Source organism: Candoia aspera, chromosome 3 (assembly GCF_035149785.1).
Source record: "Candoia aspera isolate rCanAsp1 chromosome 3, rCanAsp1.hap2, whole genome shotgun sequence".
NCBI lineage: Eukaryota > Metazoa > Chordata > Lepidosauria > Squamata > Boidae > Candoia > Candoia aspera.
The window spans coordinates 40,142,743-40,165,173 of record NC_086155.1 but is presented as its reverse complement, the minus strand read 5'-3'; the positions used below and the strand labels follow the sequence as shown (position 1 = coordinate 40,165,173).

The 22,431-nt window shown below is 38.4% G+C and overlaps 1 protein-coding gene across 1 annotated transcript in view; it reads right to left on the bottom strand.

The window, feature by feature from the left end:
• KCND3 (potassium voltage-gated channel subfamily D member 3) overlaps positions 1 to 22,431 on the bottom strand; it is a 321,371-nt gene that overhangs the window by 21,416 nt on the left and 277,524 nt on the right. Inside the window, exon 4 of the mRNA XM_063297454.1 lies at positions 9,213 to 9,314. Coding sequence (XP_063153524.1) covers positions 9,213 to 9,314 — 102 coding nt within the window. The remainder of the gene's footprint in view (positions 1 to 9,212; positions 9,315 to 22,431) is intronic.

Genomic DNA, 22,431 nt, shown 5'->3' with positions numbered 1-22,431 from the left:
GAATGGTTCACATAATACATTTGTTCACAAATGGTTTTGTCATGAAATGCCTAAGATGTACAGGATGAGTCTGATTCCCTCAAAGATTCTGGAAATGAAAAAGTGGTTTGAGGCTATCTGACTTGCATTAAAATGAACATATATTGTTTACACTGACCTACCAATAACCATTTCTTAGTTAGTGCTGAACCTACTGTAGCAATACCCCCCACACCATACAAACACAAGAGATTTCCTGCTATTATTTATGAGATTTCCTCCGAAATATTTTATTATAACTGTATAAAGACATTTAATATTAAAACACCCCCCCAACAAGCAGGGTCCTGTATTGTTTAATTTCTATCAATATACCCACCATGCTTAGGGAATTCCTTACCTGTCCATTAAGTCATTAAGCATGGGGAAAAAGACATGCTACCTTTTATCTATCCAAGTATATTTGCTTTACCAAAAGTTTGGGAAAAAAATTAAGGTACTCTTCCTAGTTGTCTTGCCAAGGAAAATTAGGCTGTAAATGCAGATGGAACTGAATGGGCTGGAAAAATATACTCCCATTTTTAGATGCTTCTTCCAGGTAGAATGTATGAAAATTAATCTTATTTATTTAAAAGATTTATATGGCTGCCCATCATATAAAACACAATTCTGGGTGGCTCACAGCAATAATAAAACCACAAACAGTGAAAACAAGAAAACAAAGAAAAAAACAGCCATCTGATTCATCATCTCCACCCGTTCATCTGTACAAAACTCAGGTTCCAACCTTACTATCCCAGCACCTGGGGGAAAGCCTGCCCTTTATGTCCTTCCAGAAGGCTTAAAGGGAGAAGGCCTGCTGGATCCTAGGGGATGGGTGTTTCATGGGGCACGGGCTGTGATGGATAAGTCACACTTCCTAGTCCCCACTAGATGGCAACATTTAAGGGAAGGGACCTTACTTGAATTACATGTAATTCAAACATAATGAATTTACTGAAAAGATTGATCACAATATAACTTCTTGAGCTTCAAAATTTCTGAAATACAAAACAAAAACAAAAACCCATTGCTGATACCAACTCACATAGGGTTTTTTTAGTAATAAACAGAAGTAGACATCTTAAGTACTAGTATAACACACATGTTTACACAAGCAAGAATATGAATTTCAAGAGTGCATTTATGCAGATGATGTGCCTCTGGTTGCTGTAGGTGTGTAACGCCAGCCTTGTCATTAGCAAAATACTTCTTTATAGAAATGGGTGGAGGGGAAAAAAGCCTTGAAAAGTGAGATTGAAGCAAGATACCAAAACATTAGAATGATGCTAAAAATCCTAATTCAGCATCCTACGCCAAACAGTGGCCTCAAATATTCAGCTGGAAGGAATCAACCAGCATCCCAGAAGGGTTGTATTTATGGAAGTTGAGAGCACCGGGCAGGGGAACCCTAAACTGGGAAAATTAGATTAGATTATTCCTTCCAAACCATAATTTTCTCCAATCTTTTAACTGTTAGAAACAGTTTAATCTGAAAGTATTGAAGATATTCTCATACTGATTTCCTTTTTAGTGCTTCAGATGGGTTGGAACAGGTGATTTACAGTGCTGTTCAGATTCAGAGAAGCTGGGGAAGTTTCAGGATGGGATTAAGGACAAATTATCTCACAATTTCTCAATACTGTAATGGGACCAGCAGCAGTGCTACTGAAAAAACCCAGTGGAAAGAATTCCTTCATGTTCTGTTTAAATATAATTTGAAAGCTGCCTTTCTAATAATCCCACAATCCAAGATAGTCTTTATATTAGACATATTTATGGTAATACTGTATTATAACATAGCCTATAACACTGAAGTGAAAGATTCATGAGGATGACTTACAAGGAACCTAAACTCTTCTTCACCAAACCGTCCTAAATCTGGTGACCAGAACTAGACTGTAGAAATCCAGATGGCAGTAAAGAGGTAAGGCTTTTGCTATCTCTTTGCTGCCATCTAGTGCTCCATTTGATTAACAGACCTAATCCTGAAAAGACTAGGTTAGATAGGAAAGGATTTGCTGGCCCTCTTCATGCAACATGCTCAACTGGGTCAATGGTGGGTAAAGTTTGTTATCGGAACACCAAATTCAGCTATAAGGCAAAAGGGGCTAGGGTTGTTTGGCATTAAATTGCTCTCATTCCAAGTCAGTCTGTGAAGTGAAGCAGGGCAGAGCAATACACAGAAGTTAAAGAGCAAACCACTCAATTATAGAACTCATTTCCAAGACCTGGCAACATGATTGCTTCTAGTGTCCAAACCCCACCTACTGCTGCATGCCTGTCCAGTACAAAAGGGGCTAGAGATATAAAGTAGCCTGGCCTATATTCCTCTGGTGCAAGAGCTCATAGTTTTTTATGCACGCATTCTAATGGTAATCTTTGAGACTGTTAGTATGATTATGTGCTGCCAGAACCATAAGTAAGGAAATTCGGGGATGCGGTGGCACTGCGGGTTAAACCGCTGAGCTGCTGAGCTTGCCGATCGGAAGGTCGGCAGTTCGAATCTGCGTGATGGGGTGAGCTCCCGTTGCTAGTCCCAGCTCCTGCCAACCTAGCAGTTTGAAAAAAATATGCAAATGTGAGTAGATTAATAGGTACCGCTTCAGAGGGCAGGTAACGGCGTTCCATGTAGTCATGCCGGCCACATGACCATGGAAGTGTCTACGGACAAACGCCGGCTCTTCGGCTTTGAAACGGAGATGAGCACCGCCCCCTAGAGTCGGATACGACTGGACTTCATGTCAAGGGAAACCTTTGTGTCTAATAAGGTTAAGTGTGTCCCATGAACAGGGTGCAATGTTGTTTCAGATGTAGTAAAGATGAACAGCCCTTTTTTGGGACTGGTAGCAGTACAACAGCACCATCAGTGGCATCTGAAGATCAAAGGGGACATAGCAGTGACACAGCAATGTCCTCAGTGGGGTAGGGCTTACATTTTGTCGAGGATTCTATCTCCTTTCAAATGAAGAGACTTAACAAAACTATTTTCCTTGTTTTTTTTTAAATGAAGAATAATACATCATGGCTTTAAATTCTGCAATTTACAACAGAAATTTGGCAATGCAATCAGGTATATTAAGTCAATGACCTATAGAATTAAAAAAAAAAAAGCACTAAGTCAGACTCAATCCACTAGATGTCTGCTAAGGCTGAACTGAGGATCTAAATGTGTTCCCTGTTCTATCAGAAATGTACAGTGCATGTACAGCGTTACATATCTACTCAGGAAAAAGCTCCACTAAGTTCTAAGCCCACCAGTTTAGCATTGTAGTTTAAATGCAGTGTTGGCCTTATATCTTTTCCAAAAACTGAGATTCTTAGAAAAACTGCTTTCCTATTTCTTCCTGAAATGAGTAACTTTTGAAAATCTGGCAACAGAGGGCAGCATAGAAGGGTTTTGTGTTCTATTGGCTTTACAAACTTGGTTTGTTTATAAATTGTCTAACTGGGAAGGAAAGTAAGCTTCAAAACCTTGTTCTTTCATAGATGGCAACCTGAATTTAAGCAGCTGGTATTTCCATCATCTACTAATCCGTAGCTCCCATATAGTGAGAGAGGAAAAGCAAAAGCATCTTGATAAGCACAGTGGAAGCTGAGATTTCTGTCACAGAGGTTAGTACTTAAACCAGGTACTCTCAGATCTCACTGTGGACCAGTCTGTAGCCTCAGTTCAGTTCAAGACAATGGGAAATGTAATGGCACATAATAATATTTGTAGTGAATAAGAAACAGAGAAGGATTGGACAGTATTTTCATATCAGATATGCTGTACAAATCAGAATCCGAATGCAGGTATCAGCTTATTGTGTTCTCCACTATTGCATGCTATGATTAGATTTTTAATTTATATGAAACAGAAAGGCTATCCAAACAGAAAGATATCCAAATACCAGCAGTTCTTGCAAAACTTCATTTCAGCAACATATTTTCCTGTTCCTTTTTAGCTGTGTGTATTTGTGTACAGAGGGCTGTATTCAGACTGACACTAATTTGTCCAGGGGGACTTCACTGATGGAAGGAATTTATAAAAGAAAAGAGTAGAAACAAGATCCAGGAAGTTCTGCACATCTGTTTCAAACAACTGTGATGCTATAAAACATCAAGCAGTCTTGAGCCTGATTTACATTCCTGCAGCATTTTCCCTGGGGCTGCATACTTAAATCATAGAATCTTATTAACTCATTGGAGCTGGCACTTGGAGCCGGAGCCAAGTCACGACAATACTGTGCTGTGTTCAAAGGGTGCAATGTGTTTGCCAGCAAGATTTCAAAGATATATTATTTTAGGAAAAATAAAGGAATTGTGACTGTTAAATACTTTTTCCCATTAGGTGAAACTGGCACCTGGATTTAATGGGCAATAAAACTATAGACAGCAAAAAATTGATAAACTGTTGATACTATCCCTAATTTTAATTCCATCCCTAATTGTTACACTATCAGATGGAATTCTATTCCCCTACTCATCCTCCTTTGACTGTGTGGACCATAACAAATTGTAGCAAGTTCTTAGTGGTATGGGGATACCAAGTCATCTTGTCTGCCTCCTGAAGAATCTGTATAATGACCAAGTAGCAACAGTAAGAACAGACCACGGAACAACAGACTGGTTTAAGATTGGGAAAGGAGTACGGCAGGGCTGTATACTCTCACCCTACCTATTCAACTTGTATGCAGAACACATCATGCGACAAGCTGGCCTTGAGGAATCCAAGGCTGGAGTTAAAATCTCTGGAAGAAACATTAACAATCTCAGATATGCAGATGATACCACTTTGATGGCTGAAAGTGAAGAGGAACTGAGGAGCCTTATGATGAAGGTGAAAGAAGAAAGTGCAAAAGCTGGTTTGCAGCTAAACCTCAAAAAAACCAAGATTATGGCAACCAGCTTGATTGATAACTGGCAAATAGAGGGAGAAAATGTAGAAGCAGTGAAAGACTTTGTATTCCTAGGTGCAAAGATTACTGCAGATGCTGACTGCAGTCAGGAAATCAGAAGACGCTTAATCCTTGGAAGAAAAGCAATGACAAATCTCGATAAAATAGTTAAGAGCAGAGACATCACACTGACAACAAAGGCCCGCATAGTTAAAGCAATGGTGTTCCCTGTAGTAACATATGGCTGCGAGAGCTGGACCATAAGGAAGGCTGAGCGAAGGAAGATCGATGCTTTTGAACTGTGGTGTTGGAGGAAAATTTTGAGAGTGCCTTGGACTGCAAGAAGATCCAACCAGTCCATCCTCCAGGAAATAAAGCCAGACTGCTCACTTGAGGGAATGATATTCAAGGCAAAACTGAAATACTTTGGCCACATAATGAGAAGACAGGACACCCTGGAGAAGATGCTGATGCTAGGGAGAGTGGAGGGCAAAAGGAAGAGGGGCCGACCAAGGGCAAGGTGGATGGATGATATTCTAGAGGTGACGGACTCATCCCTGGGGGAGCTGGGGGTGTTGACGACCGACAGGAAGCTCTGGCGTGGGCTGGTCCATGAAGTCACGAAGAGTCGGAAGCGACTAAACGAATAAACAACAACACTCATCCTCCATGATTGCATTTTTGCAGTTACAAAAGAAAATAAATTTTAAATTTTGTTATTATGATGGCTGCTAGCTTGGCTGTTAGAGTCCAAACCAAGGGTAAGATTGGACAATCTGAATCAAAACTTGAGTAAATCAATTGTCCCCACACTACAAACAAATGGAGAGAATATCAAAACAGAAATGGAAATGGATATCTTGGGTGGTAATACACCTGAGTATGTGTGTGCATGCATATTCTCCCCTCTTCTGCCCCCCTCTTTCACACACACACATTATTAGTAAAGTCAGAAGGCATGGTATCAGATTATATGTACTGATTTTTTTGTGTTATTTTTAGGGTGATTGTAAATGTGATATATATTGATTTGATAGCATTTGTGTAATTTTCACTTTTGTTTTTGCTTACATGTTAATTTTAATTGAAGCTGGCCTGGGGGGGGCACCTTATAAATATTTTGTTTGTTGAATACAAAAGTTTACTTGTATGTTTCAGTGATTCCCTTCAGTGAACAGAAGCCAATGCAACCTTTACAATGGATAAAGTTAAACATGACATTTTTTTGCAAATTTGAATGCATATTTACTATTTAGAGTAAGAGATACAACATGAGAAAAAGTACATACTGTTTTGGAGACTCTTCCAGAAAAGTTCTTTGTGACACTTCCTTTGGCAAACCCCCACCCCCCAGCTTCCCAACATGTCCTGTGGCCAACTAAGGGGCTTTCTATTATTGCTTTTGGATCTGTCCCCCTGCCCCCACTTTTCCTTGAAGAACATTTCTAGCTCAGAAATATTCTTACAGTATTCTCTTTGTGTGATCTGCATGTTTGAGATCTCTCCAAGTATTTTCAATAATATTCAGTATTTTACTAACATTCAAGGGAAGACCATTCCAAAACCTTCATTGGATGTATATTTCGGATCAAGTTATACTATCATGTAGAAGATAGGGCAGAAATGAGTTGTTCCAGAAGGTAAAACAAGAAACCCTAAATTTAACACAAGAAGTAGGTTTTGGTTGGACATCAGGGACAGAAGAGACCCTTGAAAAGGCAGGTTTGCCACCCTTGCACCCTCCTTGGAAGGATCATCTTATCAGTATATAGTGAGATACAAGTAGTCTTCATAATCTTGCCACCCCCATTCTTATAAACAATAAACATTTATACCAGTACCTTTAAGTGTTAACTTGGTATCTAATTACTCATTGTCAAGAGATTTAAATCTGCCCTAATTTCACAGAATTTAAAAGTAGGAACTGATCCATACATGCATACAAGATTGAACATCTTGGAGCTCAAATTTAGACTGCTAAGAGAATGCAACTAAATTCAGGACCAGCACAGAAAAGTATCATTCCATTTGTACAAGTAAAAGTAAAGTTAAACATTGTGGATGATCCCATCAAAGAAGCTGAAAGCTAAGAAAATGAATTAAATCTAAATGTTGTTTACCTTGTACCTCAAAAGTGCTATGATAGGCCAGGAGATTGTTGGCAGAGTGCTAGAAAGCATTTGGCCCAGGAGAGATCAGAAAAGTCACACACCAGGCATTTCTATAAAAATAATTTTATTTACAGAAAGCAAACATATTTAAAGGCTGTTTGCTGAGAGGAGAGATTTCTCTCAGCTGCATATTCTCTGCAAGCCTACACAGAAGGGAAACTGAAACTAAAACAAGTCCAGGCAAGTTCTTCTCCCCCCCAGTGCAACAATTAACAACTGAAAAGGGGACAATTAAATTCAACCTCTTCACCCGGCCAAAATGATTAGTTACCATAGTAACCTTAATCTGTAGTAGAAAACATATTAACAGAGATGAGGTGTTAGAATTATTAGCTGGCTACTCATAACAGGTCAGAAACACCACTTTATACCCACAACCTCAGTATTCACCATAAAAGTGAAGCTGCAATGTGGTATATTGGGAAGTGCAAATCTAACCATTCAGGGAATGGAATGCTAGAGCACATCCAGAACTGCAAGGTCAGTATAGAAAATGAATGCTCTGGAGATTCTTAGAACATTTTGTGCCTGCAACGGTTTTGAATATCCCTGATGTATACTGACTGTAGCAAATTCTGAAGCAAAAGAAAACCCACAAAATCTGTAGAATAATTTCAAAGTTGTGAAGTGTTCTGAAGCCACCTGATTTGATGAATTGCTTTGAAGCATGTTCCTGCTTCAATCTGTGAATCTTTGTTGATTCAATAAAAGGGTTTTAAATCAAAATACTCCTTTCAGGCTTTGAACAGCCATGCTAAATAGCAGCCTTTCCCTCTGCTCTTCAATTGTTTTGTGGCTGTAATTTCTAGAATTCCAGGGCAGCAAGGAGAAAGGAATAGCCTGTCAAGTACTCCAATGCCAGCTTCTCTTCCCAAATAGTAAGATTTGATTCAATACTTCCCTCCCACCCTAATATCAGTATTTTATAATTAACAAGTAGAAACAAGAAAAGTGAATGAATAATTTTTAACAGGAACTCACATTAGGATGGTAAAAAGCTGAAATCCTTCCAAAGAAAGATGAAACAAGGGGCAATGAGGCTGATTGATTTATTGTTAGTCAGCATCATCAGTCAAATATTTTATTAAAGGGCGGTAAAATGAACTTGGTACAATTAATTAAAGCTAACTTGTTCTTTGCATACTGAGTCTGCAATTGTGTTTTGTTAAGAAAGAAAGAAAACAGATCCAGTTCAGAAAAAAAATCCATAATTCAGAAAAACACAGCGTTGCAGTATTCTGACAATGTTATAATGATATTCTGTTTTAAAAAAAGGCCTCAGGGAAAAAAAAAACCCTGAAAATCTGTGAAGTTAAGGAGATAGGATCCATTCATCCTTATTCCCAGTCTAGTTAGTTATTAATTCTAGCAAAATTTACCTCTTAAATTGTTTTTGGCAAGCTCTGGCTCCTGGGCTTCTAACAAAATTGAATTTTTTTCCCTCTGCAGAGGCAGATTGGAAAATTTGCTCTCTAACTTCCATCCTACTTTATCATATTTAGCTTCGGCCAATTGAATGTTAGGATTCTGATTAGTCAAGATGAAATATTTTGGTGGACAATGCTAAATATCTAAGTCTGGATCCAATCATTTGTGCTTATAAAGGAAAACTAAGATTGTTACTATTTTCAGAGATTCCAAGTAGCATAATTACTGCTGAGCATATCCTGATAACCTTGTAGCTTAAGGAACTTAAAGAATTTAAACATTTTGACATATTGAAATGGATCTGATTTATTTATTTATTTATTTCTCAATTTTATATGTCCACCCATCTCTCCCCCACAGAGGGACTACTTAATTACTTAATGGATCACTTAAACAAGCAAACAAAAAGTAGTGGAGATTGATGACCATCCAAATGTTTAATCTGAAAAGAATGGTTTTGTTAACCCTGGTGGAGTGCTTACTTGTGAACTGAACTCTGAGGTTATTCTGTTAACATTAATATTCATTATTTAACAATTAACCTCTTTTAATATTAGTAAAATGTACATGTTAAAGACATGTATACTTAGCATATAGCATAGAATTAAAGTCTAATTATAGCACTGTTCAAGCCTACCTACAAAACTGACAAGGTTAGACAGAGTGGAGATATGTTCAACCTTCCTGTAAGACTCTTATTCTCTGGTCTACATACCGTCAACTCCAGTGCTTCATTGAGAAGGCCATTGCGCTTACTGTGAAGGTAGGCGTTGGAACTTCCTGTTTTGGCTACACGAATCCTGGCCAACCGGGCTTTCTGCAAAAGGAAGCAAAGGTTAAATTTAAAGGTTAATGAGTGATATCTGAATCTGAATGTTTAAAACTCCATTATGCTGGAAGTGTAAAATAGTGGAGGTTGACATGGGCTTGCCCTCCTATTATTTTGCTTTTATTTATCATATAGGTCTGTAAAAATGATTTTGGGAAGAGTAATATGGTTGAGAGATGTAAATACGTTTTGAATGATATACCCAACAGTTGGAATCTTATGTTACATAAAGACTGGATTTACTGAGATAGTTATAGCAAAAAAACAACATCATTTTATATTGGAGAGAACATACAAATGTGGACTGATATGTGTTTGCCCTCTGTAAATGAACTGGATCTGTAGTAATGTAATGGAAGGTTTGATCAATTTTTCCATATGATCAAGGTTTAATGCTGTGTTTAAAAACTGAGCTATTTTCTATAGGTGTTTCATTTTTATGCTTTTCTTTCACCCCATTTTTCTTCTTTTTATGTTATTGTATTCTTTTTTATTTATATATATTAAAGCAATTTTTTTAAAAAAAATTGAACCCATCATTATCGAACTGCCTTTCTTTTTACTGAAAACCATTAGATAACTTCAATATTTCATTCTTCAGAAAAGATGGATTTCTTCTTATCAGTTGACAGTTAAATTAATTCTACATTAAACCCCCACCCCCATTCAACAAATTTTTGTTTCTGAAAAAGAAGGTCTGTTAATTTTTCATTTCAGTATTAGTGATCATGGCAGAACCATGCAGCTGAAGGCTAGCATCAGTATTTACTATGAAGATAAAAAAGTGTATACTATTCATGAAAATTATTCATTGCTACTATTTATTATTTCTACTCATCATTGGTTAGACCTGGATTTGAACTTTGAAGTCCGTAAGAAAAATGCCTCAGACACGGAATGTCTGCCTCTGGAGCTTGATCCCCACCCCCCACCTGTTGATGGAGCAGCAGAGCATGTCTGATGCCCAGTAAATTTTTGAGTGCTGTATCCTTGCTGTCTTTTACGAATGAGGCCTCTGCATGTGTCCCTGGGTCTCTGCTTCTGGAATAATGTGCACTTGAATATTCTCTACTTTATTTTCTGATTAGGAAGGGTGACTGCCTGCAATGATCTCAGCTCATGGGTTGCAGACAAAAGCAGATGAAGGTGACAGGTTGAGTTGATGGGCTGGATTCATCGTCTGTTGGGTATGGCTTGCAAACTTAAAAGGGACCAGTATCTCTCAAGCCCATTTCACTGTTAATTTGGAATACTCATGACTTATCTACAATTGAATATGGAAAAAGACTGAGAACATTTTGTATATTTATGTTGCAATTCTATCGAATTTAAACTAAATTAAATTAAACTGCATTTGGTGGAAACTACTTCCAGGAAAGTATACTTAGGATATAAATGTAAGGATGAAACTCTTGACATGTATATTCAGTGGTAGTTCCTTCACCAAACTGTGAGAGTAGGATAGAGGAGGAATTTGTTTTATTCGTACTGCAATGTGAGCTTAACTAATTGACTATTTTTGAGATAACACAGAAATTGAAATTATACTTTAAAACCCTATTTTTCCAAATGTTGTGATGCATATATTAGGAAAAAGTATCTAAAGTAATGCATATATGACAATCGAGTACAAAAACATATTGTGAGTAAATCTGCTTGGAAGACTATGCATATGTATATATAAAGCGTTCATATTAAACACAAACTTGCAGAATTAAGGAGAAAAGCAAACTGATAGGAAATAGTAAAAAGCAACTTAAGTCTAGAAAAATAAGAATATACTGCTTGGGGGAAATGGCTTGGAGAGGGAAGCTGCAGAAGAAAAACACCAGACAAGAAAAAGGTTAAACATCTCCTATCACCAGCATTTTCTTCTGTAGAAAAACTTACCAGTGCATATGCAACATTCTGAGAACCCAGAAAAAAATATTGAACAGGTGGACAAAGAGGGTAAAGAAGAATTTTGTAGGGGAAGTCAAGGGAAAGGCTACTTTTTCCCCTCCCTCCCCCCCTCCCTCCCCCCTCCCCTCTAATCCAGGCTAGTATTCTCCTAGAAAGGCATGAAAAAGGGACATTTTCAGTGGGAATTTGGCTAGAGGAATTGGCAAGGAAGGCTCCAGACCTAGATATCTACAGAACCATCTACTCCTAATGATCCTCTCAGTCTCTCAATTACTGCCCTCCTCAATCACTCTTAATCACTGCCCTCTTTCTCTTGTTCACTCCCCCTTCCAAGATTTGATTAACACCAATCATATTGGCATTTAGAAAAGCAGTAAAAGCTTGGTAGTTTCAACAGGTTTGCAAGGGCTCAGAATTGATATTCAATTAGAGCAACATATAAGCCTAGTAAAATAAATGAATGAATAAATAAAGCAAGCAAACAAGCAAGGTGGACAAGTGAGAGAAGCATTACTATGATCTGCAAGGTATGTGCGATGTTTGTCTTTCTGTTTGAAGAGGATTCAAACTATACCTGCTTCACATGCAGGAATCACATAGGCTTTCCCTACTGGAAGAGAAAGTGAAGGGACTTGAGTTTTTATACTGCAACACTTCAGAGAAGAAAAGAATTTCCTGGACGGGACAACTGAAGTTCTTCAGGAGGGGCAAAGAAGTGAACAGAACATCAGGTAACAAGAAGCCCCTCCTTTGGCAGATACAGAGAGATGAAGTGGTTTTCCACCCCCAAAACCCCAAGTGGATTGGGAATTATCCAGCAATAACTCTCAAGAACTGGTTTTACATGTTATCTCTAGACAAAGAAACAGCCACCTGAGCAGTCTTGCTGTGGAAGACACTTGAGTACCCCTGGATAAAAAAAACTAAAAACCACATTGAAAAAGAAGAGGTGTGTTGTGGTGGTGGATAACTTCCTGCTGAGAGGAAGTGGGGCAGCTGTGTGAAGACCTAACATGACATCACAGGAGATGTGTTGTATTCCATTTTTTCTTACCCAGGACATGATAGAAATTACCAAGACTATTCAAACCTAACAACAACTTTCCATTTTTCTTGTTTCTTGTGGAGACTTTAAAAGAATCTCCAGAGACTACAATGCCTTAGGCAGGAAGGTGAAGGAGCTGAAACCACAAATAGTTTTTCCATCAATCCTTCCAGCTGTGGGTCATGACAGCAGAAGAAAAAACAGGATCCTGGAAATCAGGTGGCTATGTAGATGGTGCTATTGAGAAGTGTTTGGATTCTGTAATAATGGCTTGTACAATCATCACAACAGATTCCTGACTTTTATAAAGGCTGGAAAGAAAGTGTTTGGCAGGCATCTTGCACCTCTCATTGGGAGGGCATTAAACTGGAACAAAAAGGAGGAAGCAGGCAAAAGGCCAGAACCGAATAAGCAGCCAAGGACTGGGACCAAGAAAGCAGAACACAAGGGGAGAATGAGGAGCTCAGGACAGGGATACAGAGTTTGGCAGGAAACTACAACAGTGAACCTAGTAGGTGTGCTTCACAATATCCCAGATGTCTTGTCTCTGTACTAATGCAGAAAGTATGAAAATAAACAGGGTAATCTAGGGTTCCTAAATCAGAAAGACAAATATGAAACTTGGTAGGATGCTACTTGTGTTTGGCACATAGCATTGGAAACCTATAACTTATGCAAAAGGAACAAATCCAACAGAAAATGTATGGATATTGCACTATATAAAAGAAAAAATATATATTTGCACAGAAATCCAGGAATCAAAGCACGAAAATCCTGTTGAAAATATTTGGGTAAAAATAAAAGAAGAGAGAAAGAAAAGTGATGCCACCGTTTATTTTAGACCACCAAGACAGACAAAACAAACCGATGAGGTCTTTCTGTGTCAAATGACCAGTCTTTCAGAGATGCATGCAATAATGGGATAATGGGAGATTTCAATTATCCTGACATTTGCTGAAAAAGCTAAGTCTGCCAAGAGTCAGAGGTCCAACAGATTCTCTTTTGCTGGCAACTTCATTTGTCAGAAGGTGGAAGACAAGACAAGGAGATCTGTTATTCTGGACCTAATCCTCTGCAATACAGAGGAATTACTTGAAGGAGTAATGGCAGCTGTTACCTTAAGGAAAGTATAATGGTATCTTTGAATTTGTAATATTCAGGGGAAGAGAAATTGAGATCTGCGTACTGGACCCTGGAAGAATGGTTTTTGATGAATTCTGAAGGAAGGTAGGCTGGATCCTACGGGTTGAAATCCTGAAGGAGAAAAGCATCAGGAACAGAGGAAAATCCTATAAAATGAGAGACTGCAAGAGACACACTGATGAACAATACCTACAAGGAGCAGAAATTGGAGAAATCTAAAGAGGCCAGCATGAACAAAATGCTGGAGACAAAAAGGGATATGTAAAAGGAATGGAAGGAGGGGTGCATAAGCAAAGAAGAATATAAGGCTGTTTCCCCAAACTGTAGGAACTGTGTCAGAAAAGTTAAAGCTGAGAATGATTCAGGCTTGAGATACCAAAACAACAACAACATCAACAACAGTTCCTTTGAGTAGCTAGAAACAAAAGGAAAGGCCAAGGCAGTGCAGGTCCTTTGCAAGGAGGAAAGGGTGAATTGGTAAAGGGTAATGGTGAGAAGGCAGAACTTCTTAACTCCTACTTTGCCTCTGTAGCCAATTTAAGTGAATTAGATAGTTACCTCAGTAATCTGGGATGTAAGTAACAGAGGAGTTTGCAGAAGTGCTATTGGTAGACTTTGAGAATTCCTGGAGAACTCCAGAAGACTGGAGGAGAGTAAATGTCATTCCCATCCTCAAAAAGCAGGAGGACTTGGGAAACTACACAACTGTCAATTTCATGTCTATAAAGGTAAGGTCATTAAACAGCATGTTTGTGAGTGGACCAATTGGTTACAACTGATTCTGATGCTTCAGAACTACAAATAGGCAGAAAGCAGAAGTTGTCTCAAAATGTTATTAAGAACAACTGAAACCTTCAAAGCACTGAACTAGACTTTGAATGTCATACATGCTTCTAAAGGGAGAACAACCACCACTATTTTATCTCCTAGTGCTTTGCCTGGCAAAGTGGTTGATGAACATCTTGACTGACGTTTGTCTTTTAATGAGGTGGGTCCCTCTCACACTTTGCTGGGATATCTTTTAGCTATTTATTTATTTTATTTACAAATATTTGTATACTGTCTATTCTCACAATTCTAGGTAGGTTACAATAAACACAATAAACTATCTATGAAATACTAATAAATCAAAACCATTAAAAGCCAAAAATACTATTAATAAAAATTGCCAGGATTTGGGCCCTTGTCATATGAATCTGTGCTCACTTGCTCCTGCTGATTACTAGCTGAGGTCACGTCCTCAGCCTCTGACTCTGTCATCCCATCAAGGTAGGCCAGGTCAAGAAACAGACCCACAGGGATTTCAGGAATGCTCTTTATTCTTTTGGGTAGAATAACAGAATCTTGAAAGCCTGTCAGCATTTCTCTTTACTCCATCTTATCCCAAGCGACATCAAGGCAGGGTTATCTTGAGTTTCTTTCTCACGCTTTCCTCTTCCTCAACTGAATAATCTTTCCTGAGACTCTTCCCTTAACAGTTTGATTGTTCCTTTCCCCTGTCTCCAGGCCAGATGTCCCTTCTCTCAGAGTTAGAATAGCTTATAGTTGTGTGAATAATGAGCTTTCATGACTTCAGTATTTTGTGAAACAATGTTTCAAATTCAGTCAAACCTTGTGCCTGTGTTGCCAAGGTTACAAAGCATCTATCTCTGCTGATTGTGAGCACAAGTCTCCTTTTGGAGAGAGGTCAGCTTATCTCCACTCTCCCCCTTGGAAAAGTATGAAGCAAAATGTATACTTAAAACAAATCATATGAACAAAAAACCCTATACAAATTAATTAATTTCATACAGAGGTGTTTATTTTTCATGAGGAAAAATAAACAGTGCTACATCTTCACACAATATTTGACGTAATAAAGAATAATGTTAAATTTAAATTCATAAAAAATAATTAAGCTATTAGTCCAGTTTAATACTATTCATATTGACTAGTAGATGCTGTTTGGTATCACAGGTGCTGATATTTCTAAAGCTGTTCAGTTTGAGATTTTTCAAAGGAAGCTTGATGCCGGGAGTTTATAAAAGGAATAGCTAATATTATACTACTAGTTCTACCCATGCAAACTGATGTTGTGGTAAAGTCTCATGGTGCTAGGCCAGGTTGTACCATTTCAGTTGGCAGGTGGGGGCATAACGTTAAATGCTCTCCATACAAACACAAACCAAAGAAAACAATACAGAAAGCGTAAAAGAATTGTCCCTCACAGTAAAAGCTTAGTGTGGCAGGGAGAAAACTTTTAACCAGCTCTGGTGGTTTCAACTTTCAGGTTTAAAACAAGAGAGAGAAACATTTTGTAAAACTACCCCTTTTAGCCTGCTGAAAGGGTTCAGTTGATCATTTCAGGAACCCACTGCCTGCTGCCTGTTTGTCTTTGTTCAGTCCATATGGTGCATATCAGTATGTTATATGCTTGCTGGCAGTGAAACTCAGCTTTGAAAACTTATCACGTCGACTCTTTTAGAATCATTGTGGTTCAAAGTAATTTTGTTCATTTGCAGTTAGCATAATGAGGATGTGGGATGCATTCTAACTAATTTCTATAGGCCACCGACTGGAGTTCAGTTTTTTTGTACTGCCATCCACCCCCAACAACCAACATTATAACAGGCATTATAACTGACATTATAACATGGTTGCTTCTGGTTTAACAATGCTGCCTGGTCTAAGAGACTTATAAGACAGCTGTCCTGACAAGCAGGAACCACGCTGAGATGAGGAATAGGTCTCTAGTGTTTTATTACTGCTACAGTAGATAGAAAATCCTAACAAACTGAAGAAGCGTGGGAAAACCCATACAGATAAACCCCCAAAGTCAAGGCGGGTCTGTTCTGTGTCTCTTTGAATGGCTGCTCAAATTCTCGCTACTACGCATGTGTTTTCCCCCCTGGATAGGGGCCCCCTCCTGCTCACCATCAGCGCTCATGACAACAGCCAAGAATATGCACTTGAGTCCTAGTATACTTATTGCATTCAAATGTCCATCACAAGCAGTAGAGATGGCATGTGAAATATCTTGCATACATACATAAATACTCATCATGCTATTCACTTTCAGAGTAAATAATGAACACCCACTCCTCGTTTAGCGACCAAGTTCTATACCAATGACCAGGTTGTTAAGCAAAATGGTCACTAAGCGAACACGGGACTCAGAGAGACAGAGATGCTGCAAAGAACACTGGTTGCTGCTGTCTCACTCAGATAAAGTTCTCTCATACAGCTACACCAGTGTTACTCTCACTCCAGCATGTGTTGTCAGGTGCACAAAATATGGTTGTAAATGTGTGGATTGGCTGGGAAATGAATTTTTTGTTACTGTTGTATTTGTGAATGGTTGTTAACTGAGGTAGTTAGTGGGTATAATGCAAAATGTAGGAAGTGAGTAAAAAAGAATAAGCCAAAAAATTAAAGTCATGAGATAGGAAAATGGAAATATAAGTATCTAGTTTATATGACCACCCTTCTCTGTGCCTCCTTCATTCTATTGTTGCAAATCATCTTTGCTTCCATCACATCCATACACTTTGTCTTTCGTTCTTTAAATGACTCCTCTCTCCTTTTTTTCAGGATTTCATCAGTTCCATCCAACCACAGTGTTCTTGGTCTTCCACTTCCTCTTGACCCTTTCACTTTTCCTCCATTGTGATTTGATCCTCGTTTATTTTCCCTGTATGACAAAATCACCTCTACATACTTTCTCACCTTGGTTGCTCACTTTTGCATTCAATCAACTCATTCATTCTTAACCCTATCACTTCTTGTTTTACCACTCAATTCTTAAGTACCCCGTTTCCACTAGATCCAGTTTATTTTTACGTTTCCCCTGACACACCCAATCTCACTTACATATAACAAACTGGGCAGAGGCAAGTTCTTATTTCATTTTCATTTTTTTCAACCAACATTCTCTTCTTGCAGTATAATTAACCACTAGCTTCCTACCAGCATTTACATATCTTAAAATTACTCCATCCATTTCCTTGCCTTTAGTACACAATTAAGAGTCACAAATTCATATCCTTACTCTACTACTTTGCTATTTATACATAACTTGCAATTGTTCATTCCATATTCCCTGTCAAACACAACTAGTTTAGTCTTTGACAGATTAATTTTCAGAACCATACTCTTTCTTACATCGTACAATCTATTTAACATTTACTGCAAATAATTTGAATTCTCAGACAACAACACAGCATCATCTGCCTACAGAAGTACATATACAATATATTCACATTCCCATCTGAAACACCTGTACAATCACTACAAGTATTCTTTTTCAAACATGCCATTAATGTAATTCCATGCACTTCCATAGTATTCTGTAGCAAATTCTTTTCACTCTGTTCCAAACAGTTTCTACTTCCTTTTGCCTTACGTTCTCTTTGTGGTCATTCTTTTGGGAAGTTAATCTATCTTCTAATATTTTTTTCATACAAGACTCATGCTTACTTTTTCTGCAGTCATTCTACTGTCATGCTAGTTTCTTTCATTTCATCTTTTCCTGAGCACCTAGGGCTGCCTAAGCCTTGAAAAGCTTTGCGTGCAGCTGCAGAGACCTCTAAAAGTTGTTACCAAATTGTAATTTTCAAAGGCACAGAAGGGAAAAATATTTAAACAAAAACCTGGAGAATAACTATATTATCTATTGATTGATTATGTGCCATCAAGTTGTTTTCAACTCTTAGCAATCACAGATAGATTTTCTCCAAGATGATCTATCCCTAACCTGATCTTTCAGGTCTTCCAACGGTGCCCTCATTGTCATTGTAACTGAGTCCATCCACCTTGCTACTGGTCATCCTCTTCTTCTCTTTCATTCCACCTTTCTCAGCATTAGAGCCTTTTCCAGAGAGCTGGGTCTTTACATAATGTGTCCAAAGTAGGATAATTTGAGCCTGGTCATTTATTTATTTATTTTTCAAATTTATATAGCTGCCCATCTCACAAACAGGTGACTCTGGGCAGCATACAAAGAACTGAAAACAAATACATTAAAAGATATAAAACCCAACTAAAATGAAAAATAAAAGTCAAAGGGATGTTAAAAATTATAGAGCCACTATTTATTTATTTTTCACTTGTGCCTTGACTGACAACTCTGGGTCGATTTGTTCAATGACCCATTGGTTTGGTTTCTTGGCTGTTCACAGTATTCTCAGGGATCTTTTCCAACCCAAAAGTTTGAAGACATCAACACTCTAGTTTAATTAAATGCAATTGAAGTGAAAGCAGACTCAGTTTCAGTTCTAGCTTCATCTGCTACTTTTTGGAGCGTGCCCCTGGCACATCAAGGTAAAGTTCAGTTTTTCCTGCAGAAACAGTTGCACTCCTTTGGTGTATTGACTTTTTCATTTCATTTAAAAGAAGCTTCTCTACAGAGATTTCATAAGTATATATTATTTTCTCTTCACTCTTTAAGCACATTATTTCTCTTTACTGCCAGAGCACTGAAATCAGTTTAGGGAATGCTGACACCATGACATAGATAACTGGATCCCAACTCTGGAAGTTAGCTAACATTTAGCCAGACATATAGTCCATCCATATCTGCTATAGACTGGGAATATTGCACACAGAAGCTCTCAGGTGTTCGAACTGCAGTTGAGTTGAGGTTTATCAATGGCTCTTCATAAACATAGAACTGCACATACATCAGGACTATAAATATAGAGCAGTATGATAATAGAGACTGCTTCCATGCTATAAAAATGATGTGTTTCAAATTCTCAGCAAAGACCAAGCAAGTATGACTGTTCAGATACTGGAAACCCTGTCATTTTAGCATTCTGTATGAATTACTTTTCAAATGTGGTAAGGTTCATGTCAACAAGCGGTAGTTTCCTAGCAACCCTCCTTATCATTTCCATACTGACATCATATTTGCACTCATGCACAAAATGAAGTGCTCATTATAGGGGTGGCAGGAGGAGAAACATCTGTGTGCAGAAAACCTATGTCCAGAAATAGAGATGGTGCTCTCTGTCATGCTAGCCTTTGAGAATTACTGCCATGAAATATTTAGGAAGAATTGGTTATCATCAGGGCACATGCAGCCAATCAATCAACATGCTGCTCATCTGCTGCAAATCTGTCATTCAAGAAAATGAATAGTCCCCATGACCTGAAAAATGGCTGTGGTGAGTTATACCACAGATCTAAATGGTATACTTAAGGTGTATCTATGGGTACTAAGACAGGGGGCCTAACCAGAGGCACCAGAGTCAAATGGGCTTTCCCAGATCTGTCAAAACTTCAGCAAAATTGCTACCAAATTTAAGACATAATGTGAAAGCAGGGAAAATATTGCATATATGGGAAGTAAAATATGCCTGCTGTGTTTAATTTAATTTTAAGCAAATATAGTTTTTGTCTGGGCCTTGCCCATGTATGCAACCCTGGATCTCTAACTGAAACACTGAACCCAGCCCTTAGTTTGAAAAACATTCTGCAGCCCTGTTCTAAGGGCTATAATTAAAGTTGGGCCAGATCTTGCTCTTCACATTTGGGAAGTTTTTTATTCCTTGCAAAATAAGGCAAGGATGTGTCTGCTTTTTTCTTAGGGGCTAAATGGCTTTTAAAAACTATGGTAGGGGTAGGAGAGATCACCTTAGCTTGCAGCTAAGAGGGGTCTATCTGTTCTTTAACTTTATAAAACTCTTCACTTGTGTACTTGTTTTTGGTGGTGTGGGGGTTTTCTTCTGAATTTTTTTTTCTTTCATGAATGATCAGGTGACAATGCAATAAAAAAGGGAGAGCTCCCTAGCAAACATGCTGATACAGACCTTTTTTTTAAAAAAAAAATAGGCAGGTAGCCCACCCTCTTGACTATGACACACAAGGTAAAAGGATTTTGTTCTCCTGCTGTCGTCACTGAGAATTTTGAAACGGAATTCTTATTCTTGCATTTTAGTTCACTCTTCTTTAAAATTTCCACTGTCTTTCACAACTGGGAGTGAACAGTTCAATAGAACACTAGTTATAGCAATACTAATAAAAAATGAACATGTTAGTTCCATGCTGATGAGATTCAATTTGTATCATTTGCATTTACCACAGTGTTCTAATAACATTCTTGGCTTCAAAATGGAATCCAGTAATAATATTTTACATTGGCCTAAGCATTAGACACCTTCTTTGTAGTCATTACAAAAAGGAGAATGAATTTTATCATACATGTTTGATGCTAATTCCCAGGCAGGCCATTTTTATTACCATGCTCCGATCTATAGAATTTGATTTCATGCTCTTGGCAAAACCCAATACTCTGCATATTTAACAGCTGCTTCAAATTTTTTCTTTTGGTAATTAATATTCTGAGTATCTGCAGTAGTCACATCTGCTCTGTTCAGCACTGCATTGTATTCTTTGCCAAGAGTTGCTTGAAATTAATTTGTAATATAAACCACTTATAACCAGTTGTATGTGGGCATTATCTGTGTACATCCACCTGGCGGATGAGGCTATCTCCTACAAAAACTATTTATTATTTATTAAACAAATTTATAAGGTTGCCCAACTCACACAATGTGATTCTGGGTGGCTTACAGAATTAAAAACCATAAAAACACAATACACACCCCACTGTGGCAGCAAACACACTCATGTCAGCCATTTGATTGGCTCCAAAGAGACCTGGGATCTCCAGGCCCACTAACAAAACCACGTCTTCCAGAAAAGAAGCAAGCCGTAGGGGAGGGGGGCAAACTTATATCTGGGGGAATGATGTTCCAAAGGGAGGGAGCTACCACAGAGAAGGCCCTTTTCCTTGGTCCCACCAGATGTACCTCCCTAACTGAAGGGACCTGCAACATACCCTGCCTCCCCACTCTGGTGGGCCAGGTGAATGTGACTGGGGAAAGGCGGTCCTGCAAATAACCTGGCCCCAAGCCATGTAGGGCTTTAAAGGTGATAACCAGCACCTTGAATTGGACCTGGCCAGAAGCAAACTGGCAACCAATGCAGCTCCCGCAAAAGAGGTGACACATGCGCAAATCTAGGCTTGTGCAAAACTATGCAGGCTGCTGCCTTTCAACCAACTGAAGGTTCTGGATACTCTTCAAGGGCAGCCCCATGTATAGCGCATTACAATAGTCCAAACGGGAAGTGACTAGGGCATAGATGACTGTGAGAAGGGCCTAGTGTTGACTAGGGCATAGATGACACACAACATGAAGTAAGGGCAAAGCCTCTCAAACCCTGTTTCTCCAATTCAGAGTCTAGCTTGTCAGACATGCCCATAACAGCATTACTGTTCACCAGTATGGCAATTCGTTTTCTCGTGGACTCTTCCTGAACACTTTAAAAGCATACTGTGCTCTTTCATTCTTTCATCCCACCCACCACAACTCCACGGTTTAAGTCAACAGCAGATATCCAGCCCTAATTCTATGTTAACCATGGATACTGAGTGCCATATAGGCAAACATATGTTTACATGGATCCTGCCAATTGATACACCACTTTGTGGCTATGTTTGCTTCATCTAGAACCAAAGGTATCTAAACGGGGCACTACAGTTTTGTAGCATATGAATATTCAGACATTTCTGACAATCATGCTGTTAATATATCTAATCCAATATTATCCATTTCAATCAGCAATGGCTCTCCATTAAAATATACTGTAAGTATACTGTATGAACACGAAACCATGTCAAGTTCTGCCAGTTTCCTTTGCTGAATTTCTTTGACACCAATTATTGGAGCTGGGTGGTGCTGTGATATGCAAAAGCAATAGAGATAATGAAAGGATCTTCTGTACCAGTGGAAATAATGGGTTTGGTGCAATGCAAAAGATTAGCTGTGATGCCTGGAAACTAAGCACTGCTTTACTATGCAGAGTAACATCAAAGGGACATTTCAGTGAAGGTTTGATTTAAGTAAAACTCTACTAACCAATTTTCAGAGACATTCTGCGTACATAATTCTTGACTGGTATTACAGTATGTGATTGATTCATGAAGGAGGAAGAGAAAACAGATTAGAGGAAAAATAGCCTTACTTGAACTAT